The sequence below is a fragment of the Planococcus citri genome, chromosome 3 (genome assembly GCF_950023065.1).
Source record: "Planococcus citri chromosome 3, ihPlaCitr1.1, whole genome shotgun sequence".
In the NCBI taxonomy this organism is placed as follows: Eukaryota; Metazoa; Arthropoda; class Insecta; order Hemiptera; family Pseudococcidae; genus Planococcus; species Planococcus citri.
This window is the reverse complement of record NC_088679.1, coordinates 60,229,986-60,246,741: the sequence shown is the minus strand read 5'-3', so window position 1 is coordinate 60,246,741 and position 16,756 is coordinate 60,229,986. Positions and strand designations below refer to the sequence as shown.

General features: G+C 34.2%; 1 protein-coding gene across 8 annotated transcripts in view; it reads left to right on the top strand.

Annotated features, from left to right (window-relative positions):
• The window catches only part of mtd (mustard), a 443,203-nt gene that overhangs the window by 267,123 nt on the left and 159,324 nt on the right, over positions 1-16,756 (top strand). For 6 of the 8 annotated variants that reach the window (XM_065358686.1, XM_065358689.1, XM_065358685.1 and 3 more), the window contains exon 3: positions 9,814-9,870. The exons of the other annotated variants lie outside the window; for them this stretch is intronic. In XM_065358686.1, the coding sequence (XP_065214758.1) occupies positions 9,814-9,870 (57 nt within the window). The remainder of the gene's footprint in view (positions 1-9,813; positions 9,871-16,756) is intronic. 8 annotated transcript variants of the gene reach the window in all.

The window sequence follows — 16,756 nt, the reverse complement described above, 5'->3', positions numbered from 1 at the left end:
AAAAGTGTAAATGATCCACCCCTGTTCAAAAAAATGAGCAATTCGGCCTTGAATCCGAAAGATCTCGAATGATGATCGGGATCAGAGTTTCGAGGTTCAGGTTGAAGGAATCAGGTTTTTTTTTAAAAAAAAGAAAGGTTCAGGATTTAAGGGGTCGGGTTCTGTTTCGATTCAGGTTAATTGAATATAATCGGGATCTTTCGGGGTCATACGTACATATTAGGATCGGGTTCGGACCACCATCCGCATCCTTGTGCATGAGACTTGGAATGGACTAAGGAGGAGGATTCAAAACTTTCAAATTTTTTGAAATATTTTTGGGGGTCACACACTCCTTTAGAAGCTTAAAAACTACACCATAGTAAAATGTTTAAAAATGAGCCCTGATTTATATAATTTTTGAACAGTTCAAACCCCTATCCTTTCTTCCTATCTCAATATAGGGTCTAAAAATGTCCTTACCGCCTCTAAATTTGGTCGATATTGAGTTATGGGTGGGGGGGGGGGTGAAGTAGACCTCCGGAGCAATCATATGAGCTGGATAGAAGCCCAAAAAGTGCAAAAAAAACTCCAAAAAAATCCAGAATTAAAAATTTGAATAGCTCAACTTTTGAGAAAATCGCCTTCAAAGTTTTTTTTCTAAAAAAAGCTGAATTTCATATAATCCCAAAACCTTTATACCTAAAATTGAAAGTTATTGTTTCTGATGTCAAATATTACTACCCACCTACAACAGCGTTTTTTTCACTCAATCTTTTCATGTTTATGAGCATTTTAAGCATGAAAAACAATGATTAATAAATTAAAATTTTACATAAAAATTCATTACTCTGTCCAAAAGCAAAAAAAAATTATTAAATTACATTTTCTATCAAAATTCAACTTAAAAAAATAAAAATCGTAAAAAAAATTTCTAAAAATTTCTACCCAAGGCGTGATTCAAACTCATACCTCCTGTTCCACAATCCATTAACCATTCCACAAGGCTAGCGCTGCAGCTAGCTAAAACTTGTTTTTGAATGGTATAGTATAATTCGGAGGGTATTTTGTTGGAAGTCTTTTTACCGCAAAAAAAAAACAAAATCAACCAAATGGGCCCTTCTTAGAAAAACTTTAGTTCCGTTTTTCTCCGCTTGGGGCGCACCTGCGGCCTTGATACTTCAACACGCGATAGTCGGATATGTTCTACATTGAAATCCATCAAAACCTTGATTATCGATTCTCTCAACTTTTTCACTAAAAACACGATTATCTCGATAAATTGAAGCGACCAAATGGGCCCATTACCTACGGAATGACACAAGTATGAATTTTTTGATTAATAAAATCCTCAAATCAGGGAAATTTTCATTAGAAACCAAGGAAAAGTGTCTAGCAAAATTATTTTTCTGCATGACTGGAAATGAAAACTGTGTCTAGAAAATTAAAGGAGGAATCTCCATAAGGCCTTTCTTTGGCACCACACAGTCATTGACTCTACCCCTGTTAAAATGTTGTAACAAATAGCCTTTGCTCGCATCTTGAAACTCGTGTTAGTGAATAGAAAAATCTTAATAATAATGTTAAGTATTAGCTTAATTATTATTAATTAGTGATGAAGTACGAGGTATAGTCAATAAGTAAGTTTCACATTTTTTTAAAAAATAGAACGCGTGGATATTTTTTGACCAAAATTGGAGGGGATGTAGTTCAAATATTCGACCACATCTGACAAAATTTATTTTGCATTTGGGTGTGTTGTTCGTATTGTGATTACTAAAGTGCTGATAAAAAAATGATGTCCAAAAATTTTATTTCAGAAAAAATAAATTTTTCAAGCTAACAAAATAAAAATTCACTGGAAAATTGATTGAGAACCACGTGAGACATAACATACTAACATTATTTTGATTCAATCAAAATCCAAATGAAGTATAGATTGTTCAGTGATAATCTGCTGAATGTTGGCATTGTCAAGAGTCACTCAGTACCAGAAATTTTGCGACCATCACATGAACAAGTTACAGCAGCAAGTAACGTCTTAACTTGGAAATAACATTAGTATGATACGTTTTGAGTAATTATTCTTGATAAATTTTATTCATAATTATTACACTAAAAAATTTTTTTTGGCCAAATACCACATTTGGACAGCATTTTTTTATCAGCACTTTACTAATCACGCTATAAAATACGAACAACGCACCCAAATGCAGAATAAATTTTGTCAGATCTGGTGGAATGTTTGAAACTACATCCCTTCCAATTTTGGTCAAAAAATATCCACGCGTTCTATTTTTTTTTTTAATGTGAAACTTACTTGAATGGTGGAAATGCAAACCCCGCTAAGTGCCATTGATGTTTTTTCGGAACGTGTTTTTTCAACTTAATGTTATGTGTCATCGCACATGCGCTTGTTGTGTCATACTATAGAAAATGTTTCTCCAAGTTGTACTAATAAACACCTAAAGATAGCGCTTTCCATAAGACGTACATAAACGTGTTACACGAACTCGTTTTTACGCTCTCCTGTAGAAAAACGTCAATGGCACTTAGCCAGGTTTGCATTTCCGCCATTCACTTATTGAATATACTTAGTAATGTAAAATTAATAAGGTATGGTTAGGTTATGCCTTTTGTCAAAGTCTTGAGCCCATTTCTGCCCCCGAATGTCGAAAATAGGAAAATCACCTCGCATAACGTTTATTGGGTTTCAAACAGATACTCAGTGGTTCCTAAATGTTTTATTCGCTACTTTGGGAACCCCTGGAGCCCAAAAAATTGGCATTTTGTGTCAATTAACCACGGAATCGTATTTGGAACATTTCTTACAACATTTTAAGAGTGATCGAGTCGATAACTGTGTGGTTCCAAAAAATGGCCTTATCGTGATTCCGCCTTTTTAGAAAAATGTTGCATTTATCAAAAGCAACTTCTTCTCTCGATGTGATTGGAAAAATTCGAAATAAATTATTGGAATGTTCTTATTAGCAAATACATACGTAAAATCTGTGAAATTTTCATTTCTATATCTTGAAATTCTTAAAATACTTATTTCAAGTTTTCTAACGGGTTTCTCTTAGTTTTATACGATATTTTGAAAATTGAGCAAAATTTTACGATTGTAAAGAAAAATCCCCCCTTGGGAGACTAATGAAAAATACTTAGCGATTTAGACTGGAGAGGTAAGGAGAAGGATTCGTATCGGCTTTTCGCGTATAATTTCGCGATAAAAGCATAACATCGTCGGTGTATCAATGGCGTAAATCATATTCTGTAGACGAATTTAGCGCTTCGTTTGAAATTTTTTCCTCTCGGTAACTCGCTTTCAACTCTATTAAAGTTATCAAGTGGAAACAAGATGTTGAAATTTATCTCGATTATGGAACATTCACGCGGAAACAAATATGGAAAAAGCTGCGAGGAAAGGCAACTTGTTAATAAGTTTTATTAAAAGTTGTAACTTTTCACAAGGTTTTAGTTCAATTTGCAATAAAGTACTCGGCCTGGTAAATGAAAGGCGGGCAGGCGAGAGGATTACATGACGTTGCCGATAGCATAGGCATAAAAAACCTGCATGGCACCGAAGGTGGAATTTACCCTGCAATATGGCTAAATTGAGTTGGACTTTGTAAAAGGTCTATCGTACCTATACGTCTACAGCATATGCGAAGTATATGTTTTTAAAACTGGCGAACCTCATAAATAAATACTTTATGTTAATAGGAAAGCTTTTACAGGTTATTAAAAGCTGCATAAAATCGAGTTAAATTAGTCGGAAAATGGTGAGGTGTATCAAGTCTACTGTAGGATGCTCTTATATAACCATGTGTACCTGTTTTTAGGGGAGGAGATACCATTGCTTCGAGTTGATAGTTTGTTGAAACTTCCTTCGGGAGATTTTCATCTTTAATGGATAGTTTGGTCGCATTTATGGCTTGGCAAAATACAGGTAACATCGAAACGTTTTTTGAGGCAGGCTAAAAAAAATAGGCATTCGCGTATTTTTCGCCATCCTGTATAATTTTACACTCGAAAGCAAATTTTGCGTTTACACGTGCGTATTTAACTGCGTATTGTACACAAGTAAGTGTAGGTAGGATAATGAAATAGAAAACTTGAATTCTGGCACGTTTACGAGTCTAATGAATGGCAAGGTATGAAACTTAACGCCGAGTATTTTTGTCTTTTTTTTCCCCGAGCCCAACAAAGGGGCCGAGGAGGTTAATGGTTTCAAAACCATTGCGGCAAGTTTTGTTTTTAAATTGCGAATTAAATATTCGGGTCGTGCGTACAAGGACGAGGCGTAGCTGAAAAAAAAGTTTAACCGATGATAACTCTTATAGCTGAGTTGAAAAAAAAAATAGTACGAGCGATGTTACGCAGGAAAAATGACAACCGCTTTTGTTATACGGGTTTATTTATACTTAGTTATAAATTCACGATATTGCGAATTTCGCCATTTAATTTTATATTCGCGAAATTGTCAATACCGTACAGAGTGTACTTGGTTTATGAGATACCGAATCGCATTTATGCTGGGAGCTGAAATGGCGTTGGGCGAAGTAGAATATAACGAATGCGTACAAAATAGAAATTTTAATCGAGCAACAGGCATCGTTGGTTTGATATTAAAACAATGAACACTCTCGACGCGCGTTGTGGTGTTTGGAAAATGGGAAATTTTTGACGAGTTACGAGTTGAGGTTTTGTTTTAACGCCTCGTTTTTTTTTGTTTTTTTTTAACGTAGTTGTTTTCATGTTTGGCGAATAAAACAGAAAGAGAAGGAAACATATCGCGGATCGGATTTCATCTCGTTTTGTCCTATATAGTGAATCATTTTTGCAGATACGATGCCCTTTATGGCCGAATGTCCTCAAAAGTATGGCCAGTTCAACGGGATGAAAAGTTCTAATCTTCGAATTTTACGTTTAGCCAGTGGAATTTGATCTGTATTGTCTGAAAGTCCGGTGATAAAATTTTCTGTTATGCGTTCCTCACTCTTAACTCTCTCATTAAGGATAAGATTAAGCTACAATTTTTGTAGAAAATTTCCATCTTTGATACTTAGTTTTCAAACTTGCAGGGTTGCTGACTGTAAGACGATGAAGTGTAATTTATGGGATTTTTTGAGCATTTTTTCAAATGTACCTTCTTGGCAAAATTTGCATTTTTAGTTTTCCAACAGTTTTTTTGGTGATTCCCTTCGTCGGACTTTCCACTACAGATCTACTGATAGAACATGATATTATTGACTTTCTGACAATTTTGTCAGACTTTTTCAGTATTTTTTCGTTGAAAATAAAATACCTTCTTTCCACTCGAAGTGATCAATTTTGTTCAAAACAAATTTTCTCTTTCAATAGGTATATCATAAAAGACTCACAAACACACGTTCAAACCGAATTTGGGTCAAATCCGACAATTTTTTCCATGGTTTTGTAATTTTAATTTGAAAAAAAAAATCATCCTATTTTGGGAACTTCTGAATTTCCTTCAAGTGCACTAAAGTTCAAGTTCAAACAAGAATAAATTCAAAATAGATCATTTATTGCATTTTCAACAAAATCGAAATTTTTCAATTTTGTACTGCTTGTTATTTGTGGTACATATTTTGTAATTTAGAAAAATATTACCTGCTCGCCAAAAAAATTCTGATTTCTCTAAAAAAGATTAGCATGTAAGTTTTAACCTATTTTGAGTTGATAATTTGGTACTTGTTTAATCAATAATTTCAATCCATTAGGTTAGGAACCTGCTTACCTGAATGGACGGTCAAGGGGTTCCCAAAATTATGGAATACACATTTTTCAATGGAACTTTTAAAGCATGGAGAAAATTGACGAAGATTAAATGTTGCAGAAAAAGTTGAATTTCTACTAGATTAAAAAAAAATGAACATTGGAGATGAGAAAAAAAATCATGACAAATAAAGATAATTTTCAAAAGACTTTTGAGAGATTGTATTTTTATGTATTAAAATATTGCGAGAGTTTTGTATTCTTATCGTGTGAGAATTATTAATTGGAATTTTCAATTTTTTACCATATTATGTAACACGATCAGGGGCTAAACTAAGCATTCTCTGAAAGGGAAGGAAGGAGGGAGGGGGAGGGAGAGTGTGTAGGAAGGAGAGGGGGTCAACCAAAAATTTCCCGGTCGATATGAGAAAAAAAATAACAATTTTGCTGAATAAAAAGGTGAGTTTTTTAGACAGTCTATCAGGGCTCATGACTCATCAAAAATTTTCGTTTTCATTTTTCAATTTTTAGAAGCCCCAAACATGATAATTTTTTCATTTTGAGAAAGAAAAAAAGCTGTTGAAAATTCCCATTTTGATGTGCGAAAGAACAGTGTTTTTTTATGAAAGGAGTTTGATTGTTTTGGCTTCGAAATTTCAGAATTTGGATAATTTTCTTTTTAGAAATTTCCACCGAATAATAAAGATTTGTGGTGGAGGGAAGAGGCGGTTACGGGGCAAGGGAGCTTTTACTCACGATTTGTTGAATTATATGTAATGGAAAGATAGATGGGGGTAGAGGGTTGGGAGGGGGGTAATGAGAGAGTTGGTGCAGGAATTCTATTCAAAAAACGATGTCTCAGAATATTGGAATGAAAAAGTATCCGTTAAGTAATTTTTTTAGAGGGAGAGGAAGTTAAATTAGACTTCAAAAGAGGTTAGATGAAATTTTAAAAAGTTCAACGTTCAACTTTTCAAATCCCTGACGAACCCTCTGAAATACAAAAATTCATCTCCCTAATAAAAAACATCAACCTCACAAACCAAATCTAACCCCCCCCCCCTTTTTACGGGTGTAATAATCTTGCAATTATAAACACCCCAAAAAAAAAAAACATTCAACTTTTGAAAATTAAAAAAAAAATTGTTTACGTTTCATAGAATTATTTCTGCAAATCCTTTTTTCTCTTTTCCACACGTCAGAGATGAAAAGTATTGGGGAACATTAACTGAAAATATGTATTTTAATTTTCTCAAAAAAATTTGTTACCTGTAATTTAGAAAAAAAAATAAAAATTCTGTTTTTTCATTTGGTAAAAATTGAAAAAGAATCTAAAAAAAATTGTTTTGAAAAAGGATTAATTTTTGTTGGATTTTTTCTAAAAAAAAAAAAAATAGTTTAAAAATTTAAAATATTGAACCCTAGGTCAATTTTGTATGAAAGAGATAGGAAAAAGAGGAGTTGAATATTCTTTAAAATTTTGCTCTACTTCTTGCAGCATCCTCTTAGAGCAACTTTACAGGCATTTCTGGAGATATTCAATCCAATTTTGAAAAAAAAAATTGTGTCACCTTAATGTTTTTTTTTTTTTTTTTTTTTTTTTAAATAAAGAACGTTTGTATTTTGAAACATCATGTTACTGGGGGAAAATTCGTCGAACTTCTCAGTTTCGTATTTTCCACTCTTGAAACCTCATGTGTCTTTTTTTTAGATTAGAATGATGAAAATTTTCTGAGCATGTTGTAGTTCTCCTTTCTCCTGATCTCAGATCTCTTCGACATGTTATTGGACTAATTTTCGTCGATTTGGATTTTGAAAAATGTCTCAGCTAGAACAGTTCATAAATAGAAATTTTGGCTGAAAAAAAATGTTTGATGCATTCAGTGCTTCCCCTTCTGATTTTCTTGTAATATGATTCTCTATAAGAGCCATATTGTCTTATGGAAAATTCGGTTACAAAATGAAAATGTAGCAAAATCCATCATACTTTTAGCTGTGTGATTTCCAAGGTGTAAGTCGGACAGATTTTTGTATTCATTTGTATGACTTTTGCAAAAGCCAACACGAGAATACCTACACCTACGCATTTTGTGAGAAATTACGTACAACGTCACCCACCACTGCTTTACTCGTATTGTGTGCATATTCGTACGTGTAAAAGAAGGTCACGTTGAGAAGAATACGTGAAAGAAAATTTTCATTCGATGTGATACGATGACGACGGCAGCAGATTTGAAAAAATGTAACCTTCTCATATGCCACGTATTGTAAAAGACGACTGAAAAGGCTGAAAAATTTACCAGATGAAAAAAAAAAACTAAACTAGGTAGGTGTAGGTAATATGCAAGAACGTGTGTATAGGAAAAACACTGGCCAGGATGCCAAAATTAGATGCTGCTTTGTTCTGTATTTTCTTTTTTATTCGCGTTAAATTTTTTACCTCGTGGTACGAATATTTTCTCGCAAGAATTTGTCGTGGATTTTATTCGAATTGAATGTGAGACGTACGTATAAGTAACAATAAGTTAGAGATGCTCGAATTCGTCGAATTTGTCGAGAAATTTTCGAGAGCGGAATTATCTTCATCTTCTCGAGCTAAATCGAATTAAATATCGTTGTACGAACGAAACGAAATTTTTTCTACGATGATTCGTTGCGCCGCCGGGCAAAGAGGCATTTTTTTGGTTACATTCCCATTTCTGAACGATAAATCTCGTTTTTAACGCTTAGTTCTTTGCTCGAACCGTTCGACTAATGCCTGTTAAATGGAATTGAGGCAGAAGTGGAATTTTTCCATGATTTTTACACAGGGTGAAAAAAATTCATAACATATAACACGATGGTTGAGGTAAGAATAGATGTACCACGATAATGTGACGTAAGAATCGAGATGAGACCAATAATATTGAGTAAAATTGAAGGGTGGACATAAGAAAATGAGATGGATTTTTTTTTTTTTAATTTTAAAACATTTCTATAAGTTGCTCTAGCGTCTGATAATCCTTGACCTCGAAAGAAAAAAAACCAAAGTATCCCAAAATTTCCCCCTTCAATTTCTGAAATCTGCAAGCCAATTTACACCGACTCGACACCTCGTTTGGGACACCCAGTATATACTTAAAGTAGCAATTTCACAAGACGAAATTTTCGCCGCTTTTTTTCCCTCTCGTGCAATTTTTTTACGATGCTCGCCACAAAAACACAAATAACACCTTTCATTTGCATTTTTATTTAAAAACAGCTAGAAAAGCAGGGGAAAAAATTGTAAATTCGCTTTCAACATATTTTACTTTATCGCCAAAGCGGTTGCTGGTCGCGCTCACGTAATGAGAAATCATAAAAAATATCTTATCAAGATGATAACGCTCGAAAGAAGCGGGCAAAAAAGTACGTAAAAAAAAGAGCTAACGCCAAAAGCAGGGTTAATGAACAATTATGAAAAAAAGGACCGCCTGATGGTAACTTTGTTTTTTTCGTAGTACTATATCGTGCTATATTGCACAAGTTCTTGATTACGCGATAATGTCTGCTATTATAACATAAGTATCGAATCGGTAGTATGCGAATTTTCGAACAGTGCGGTAGCGACGACGACGACGAGCGTATTAATTAATATGCAAAGCCCATTTCGATGCTGATATTATACACTATAGCTACGCTATATATTTTTGAAAATCGCGTCGCCCGCTCCGCTTTTGCTAATTTGTTTTCGTGGCTTATCTTTTTCACTATGTATATCGCTGCCTAGATGTGCTCTTGAAATTGTAGTTATTGATAGAAAAGCTTAATTAATATTCGATCAGTGTTACCAGCGAATTGCAAATTAGGCGTTGTTAATTTACATGCATGAGTGATGAAGTTGAAAAGTTTCCTTTTACTGTGATACGCAAGTAGCTAAATGGATTAATTCGAGTTGTTTCCATTAGACGAAGATTTTTATATTATTATTTTTTTGTGTTTGAACGAGTTGGTAGTAAATTTTTGCTTTATTGCTTCATTTTCCTATTATTTGTAGTTTTATTTTAGTTTTTATTTTTTGCTCCTTTTTATTTTCGCTTATTTTTTATTTTCATTTTTATTTTTTTTCAACAGATCCAGACGTTCTTCGACGGACTTCCACCGTTCGACTGAAAAGATCCCATTCTTCAGGTAAACCAAAATGGCTGAATAATGGTGATGGGTTTATGATTGATAATTTATAAGACGATTTAAATATCTCTTCGTGTGTATTTGGGTGAAAGCTTGTTTTCAAAACGACACTGAAGGGGGTTTGAAGAACTCTAGACCGAAAGAGCGACCAAAAATACCCTATAGGTACCTACCAATCAAAATTTCAGATCTCGAAGTTCATTTTTCGAATTTTTGGAAAAAACTTCAAAAAGGAAATTTGGATCAAAGGTGACAAAAAATCACAATTTCATCTAAATGAGCCTGAAAACTGAAATTTAGTATTTGCCGGACGCCCCCTCTCCCCCCCCCCAATTGATTGGGATCAATTTTGAACCGTTTTGAGCAGTTCTGAAGTCGTCAGTGGGTATTTGCGAATTAGAATTTCCCAAGTAGTTATTGGCCGATCTAAAGCTGAAAATTCAGTTCACGTCCTATTTTTAACGAGTCGAATCGACTGAAGGTGGTTTTACGCGGTTTCAGAGTCTCCAACAACATTTGAAAAATTGCAGTTTTCCATAAGAAATGTCATAAAGTTTATCAAAATGAATTTTTTAGCCTCTTATAAAAGCGTTAAAGTTCATTTGAACAGATTTTAGGTCATTTTCTGGAAAATTGGCATTTTCAAAATGCTGCCGGAGACTCTAGAACAGCTCGAAACCGTCTCCAATCGATCTTTGATGCTTAAATTATGATGCAGAGTCATTCCTGCGATTTTGAAGGCTGCTAGGGGGTGTCAAAGTTTTCAGTGAACTTGAAATATCATCCATTTCAGCTTTGGATTACTCGATAACCGCGATACCTACGAAAATGGAACTTTTTCTAATAGCTAGGAGTTTTGAAAGGCTTTTTGGTGATATCATAAAAATCAGTGTTGCCACTTTTTTTTCGTACAAAAAGTTAGCTCGAAAAGTTTCCAAATGAAGTTTTCATATCGTTCCGACTCTCAAAAATGCTGAAAAAAATAATATATTATGGACAACTTTTTTATGCTGAACAGCATAAGTAAAAAATTAGGATGGCATTATTTCATAAAGTCGATTTTAAAAAATTGAAAGTTTGCGGAAAAATGCGATCCCCTTTTGATTGGGGAAGTTGGCCCATTTGATCCATATTTTTACGTATTGGTTGAAAAAGTTGAAAAACCTCTTTCACTCGATGAAATGAACTCATCACAAAAAATCAAAACTCGAAAAAATTCAATTTTCAATTCCATACATCGAAAAAAAATTAAATTTATTCAGCTGTCTTATTTTGACCTCTTTTTGATGTATTTCATGAAAAAGTTTTTAAAAATTACTCTCATAGCAAAAAAAATTAAAATTTGTTCATTTTTTGAATTTTGATTTTTTTATGATGCGTTTATTTTATCGAGTGAAAGGAGTTTTTCAACTTTTTCACAGGTTTGTTAACCGGTTTTTAACCATTAACCGTAACCGCAAATTAACTGGTAAATTAACCGAAAAAGAAGTTAACCGTAACCAAAAAACCTTTTTTTTTGAAATATCACTAACCATAACCGTGACTGTAACCATTTTCTGAGATCAAAATAAACCGTAACCATAACCTTAACCAAAAAATGTTTAGAAAAAACCAGTTACAAAATTTTAAAATTCATTTCTTTTTATCTGAGTTTTTTTTCAATGTGATATGTAGTGATTTGAAATTTTAATCAAAAAAATGATCAAAAGATTAAAAATATTACCAGTTTTTCAATTTTTTAAACTTCAAAATTTCAAACTCCGAAAGAATTTTTGGAAATTTTCAAATTTTCAACTCTAATTTTAACCATTAACCGAAATTTTAAGCTCAACTGGAAAAATTACCACCAAAAACTGTAACCTTAACCTTAACCATTAACCGAAAAAAATGGTCATCAATAACTGTAACCTGAACCTTAACCGTAACTTTAAAAAATGAATAACCTTAACCGTAACCTTTAACCGAAATTTTGAATTTCTTGTTTAATTTTTAACTGTAACCTTAACCGGAAATATTTTTTTTTGGTTAACAAGCCTGTTTTTTCAACGGATATGTAATAATAGAGGTCAAATGGGTCAACTGCACCAATCACAACTTTTTTTCATGTTTCAAATTGAAAAATCACATTTTTTTTGCAAACTTTCAATTTTTTAAATCGACTTTACAAAATAACGCTATCCCAATTTTTTAAGAATTCAACAAGCCAGTGTACGTGTGCTACCTTGACTATGAGAAGGCATTCGACAATGTGAAGTGGAAGGTCCTCTGGCAAAATCTCAAAAAGCTTGGAGTACCGGAGCACTAGTCTCATGGAGAGTCTGTATGAGGACAACGTGGCACAGGTGAGAGTTGAAAGAGAGCTCACCAATCATTTCCATACAGCAAAAGGAGTGAGACAGGGATGCATACTCAGCCCGATTCTCTCCAATGCATATGGAGAATGGGTAATGAGAACTGCCTCAGAGGATTAAGAAAAGGGAGTCAGAATTGGAGGAAAGACATTGTCAAACTAAAGATATGCGGATGACACAACCCTGCTTGCAGAGACACCAGATGAGATGAAGGAAATGCTCAGGAAAATCGAAGAAGCCAGCAATGAGGCAGGTCTGAGGGTCAACAAAGGAAAAACAGAAATAATGATAATCGAGACCTGAAATATTGGAGATTGATGGTATAGAGGTTGTATAGGACATTGTGTACCTTGGTTCATTAATTACGAATCAGGGAAGCTCAGCTGGAGAAATCAGGAGAAGGTCGGCCATAGCAAAGACAGCAATGGGAAAGCTCAACCAGATATGGAAAAGCCACAACATTACTAAGGCCACAAAGCTGAGAGCTGTAAAAACGCTAGTCTTCTCCATCTTGCTGTATGTGTCAGAATGCTGGACAGTAGGCAAGGCAAATCAAGATAAAATTGACACATTTGAAATGTACTGCTACAGACGCATGATAAGGATATCAGGGGTCCAGAAAAGAACAAATGAGTCGATACTTCAACAACTGGGTGTAAGGGAAAGGCTAAGCACAGTCATCAGGAGACGAATACTACGCTACTTTGGACACATTGTGAGACAAGACAACCTGAAAAATTGACAGTCCAAGGCCACATAGAAGGCAAGAGGGGAAGGGAAAGATCACCCTCCCGATAGACTTATGTCATGTCACTGGGAGAATGCATGAGAAAGGCCGAGGACAGAGATAGCTGGAGGGAACTAGTTGCGGGGATTTTGTAGTCACAATTTCCGGACACGGGCAAGCGAGGAAGAAGAAGTTCAGCATAAAAAGTTGTCTATAATATATTTTTTTCAGAATTTTTGAGAGTCAAAACAATACGTTTTGAAACTTTCGAACAAATTTTTTTATGAAAAAAAGTAGCAACACTGATTTTTATGATATCACCTAAAGCTCTTTAATACAAGTATGGAAATAGATTATACTCTTAAGAAAGTCATAGGATTTTACGTAAGTTTTACGTACTGCGCAGTGCGCGAGCAAGCATCAAATCAGCTGTTCACGTACAACGTTGCACCCCATTGGTTGCTCCACCCACCTCCACCGGGTGACGACACCAACCTGCCATGCGCAGTATGTAACACATACCGCACCTCGGGAGTTATAAGGTCACATCTCAAAAAAGTGAAATTTTACACGAGAGTGATTTTCTTTTTTTTTAAAACTTGATTCATTATTTTCATCAACTTATAATCAATTGTGAGGAATGAATAGCATGTCATTTTGAAGATTGGGTATCCTACCTTCATTTAGCGTAAGAATATTTTGAAAAATAAACTCTTAAAGAGGAAATATTTCAATGTTTGGAAAACATTTTGAGTTATAACCTTTCATAAAAAGTGATCTGGAGGCGAAAAAAAGCGTCCAAAAAAAATTTCATGATAACAAAATTGTAGAGAATTAAATTTCCAATCGACATAATGTCGTTAGTTTTTTTCTAGAGTGCTTAGTTTTTGAGTTTTTCTCAAAAAACTAAAATTTCAATATATATGCAAATTAATTTTTCTGAAAAATGTTCTATTTTAAAAATTTTTTGTTTTGGAACAAACCTACAAAAAATACACTCCTTGTGATTATTTTACATCTTAAAAACGTTCAAAACTATTGAAACTGTTTTCTGACACTTTGTATGTGCGAATTTTACTCAAAGAAAGAGGAGTTTTTTGAGATGTGACCTTATAACTCCAAACAACTTGCAATGTTGTAGAAATTTTGAGTTAGGCCCTTTGCATTTTTTACATGATCTAAGCAGCATACCCGACTCAAAGTGTTATTTTTGGTTGCAGGGGGTCATGCAAACCCCAAAAATGCAAAAACATCAAAATCGATTTTTTTTGAGATGTGACCTTATTACTCCAGAGGTGCGATACGTAAAATGCTATGACTTTCTTAAGAGCATAATCTTTTTCCATACTTGCATTAAAGAGCTTTAATATCACCAAAAGGCCTTTCAAAACCCCTAACTATTGGAAAAACTTCCATTATGGTAGGTATCGCGGTTATCGAGTTATCCTCTGCTGAAATGGATGATATTTCAAGTTCACTGAACACTTTGAAATCCCCTAGCAGCCTTTAAAAAAGGGCTAGAGAGCTGTGATTTGCGCCATTGGTCATCCCTTTAAAAGATCTTTCCATAGGAAAAATTTCAAAAAAATCGCCGACCCCCCTCCCCCTTACCACTTCTTGGTCGAATTGACGTGGAATGACCCTGCATACTAAGTTTCAGCTTTCCAAGTTGATTGAATGAAATTTCGTGAGAGTTATACTTTATAAAAATTTGCTGGGGCCTCCATAACTGTCTAAAATAGCTTGAAACTGGTTTCAATCGATTCGGTGGAGGGGTCGAATACTTGGAAAATTTCAGCTTTCTAGTTCAATCGTATGAAATTTTGATTTTTTTTCGTCGAATTTTTAAAAATACAAAGTCAAAGTAATACTTTAGTGAGCAATGACTTCATTCTCTCGGTGTATTTTTTCACTGCAGGTTTTCAATTCTCATCAAATAGATAAATGAGAAGGTAGAATTTCATCATGAAATGAAAAATCGTATGGTACAGTACGAGTTGAAATGATCGACTCTTGAAATTGATAATTGATTCGGTACTTATTCAAAATAAATTATGTGCTATTTTTTTTTTTTTTTTTTTTTGCCATCACCGTACAAACGTTTGCTAAGGGTAATTAATCAGTGTGTTGTATTTTTTTCCGGCGAATAAAAATGGTATTGCTTCATCGAGGGAAGCGATATTTCGACAAACAACCATAATGTACGTAATGATCGCCAGTTGGAATTTGATAAATGGTCGTGTGAAATAATCGAATGTTTTGATACTTCGAGTGGTATGGTATTTGAATGAAATAATGACTTTAGTTGCATCGATGTTGGAAAAAAGTTGTTTGAAATCTTTGTTTGAAACAGAGAGCAGATATACGAGTATAGCGTGTACGTATTTTTTGAGTTTTTGATTGAAAAAATGAATACATATAATTCTTGATATTTGATCTTTTTTTTTGTATTTGGTGATGAATGAGTATATCATTTTCCTCACTCTTCTCTGGGAACATCTTCGAAGCAGCCGTTTTTTGTGAGTGACTTTCAACTAAAAATAAAGGTTTTCACTAAATTTGGTCAAAATTCTTCCACATTTTTCTTTTTTTTGCGGGTCACTCTGATTCACATGATGATAATAAGTTAACTAAGCAGAATTTCAGCGCACTAAAGCTCGTGGAAAATTACCAAAAAGAATTGATTAAAAATAGATTCGGAGAAAAAATTGTCTACGGTTTCATTTTGTTTATCCATCTGTATGTACGTATTGCGCATACATATAAGCTAACGTATAGGTATTGTGAAATCTGAAAATGAAAACTGTGTCATTCGATGAATAGACGAAACAACCTTGAAAAATGTCCGCTCTTGAAAAGGATACGAAAAAGAGAAGTCGCCATAAAAGGTGAAATTGGAAAGATCGGAGAAAGAAAAAAGATTCCGAATTAAACAACGACGACGACGCGAATAAATATTCAACGTAAAATTAAAACCATACGAGTTCGTTTTTCGGCGTGTCACGAGGCGTATACTTTTCGAAACGTATAAAAAAAGAGGAAAATATGACAGGAAAGCCTCAGACCATTAAAAAAAAGAATGCGAATTCGTTTCCGTTTTTTCGCATCGTATTTTCCGGCGTGCGAGCTTTCGAGTTTACAGTTTTCTTTCCTCCTTTTTTTGTCTTTTTTTTTAGTTTTTGTGTAGCATATAAACGATTTTATGATATCCGCGTATATATAAAGTACGTAGAGACATGAAAAAAAATTCGTTCGGGTAGGGTGTTTCGAAAATACGCTTTAATTACTCTAGAGGAGTTTTTTTTTGTTCAAGGCGATGTCGTGTACTCGTATAGTAATTAACTGGACGATGTTTTTTGAAGGTGACGATGAAGCGTAAGGATTTTCTATAGGGTTTTTTTCTCGTTGGCTGTGGACGTAAAAACCATAGAGGATTATGCGAGACTATACGACGATAAAGGTTTCATTTAATACAAGGAAATTTCGCGAGCTCGCGATTGTTCGCCGAGGAGCATTTTATCGGGTTATTCACAAAGTGTCTGAAGAAAGAATATAAGATGAGAGCTTCATTGAAAAACAGGAAAAGGAAGACGTTCAACGCGAGTAACTAATTCGAATAAAAGAAGAGAAAAATCTTCGAACGAGACAGCGCACGAGCTATAATCTATTTTGATTTAAAAATAAGAAAGAAAAAAAACAGCAGAAAATCAACGCGGAAAAAGAGAAGAGGGGGATGGAAGTAAAGAAAAGAAAAAGGGTGTAGACGATTTGTGGTATACCCGAAGAAAGAGTACACTTCGCGTCACTT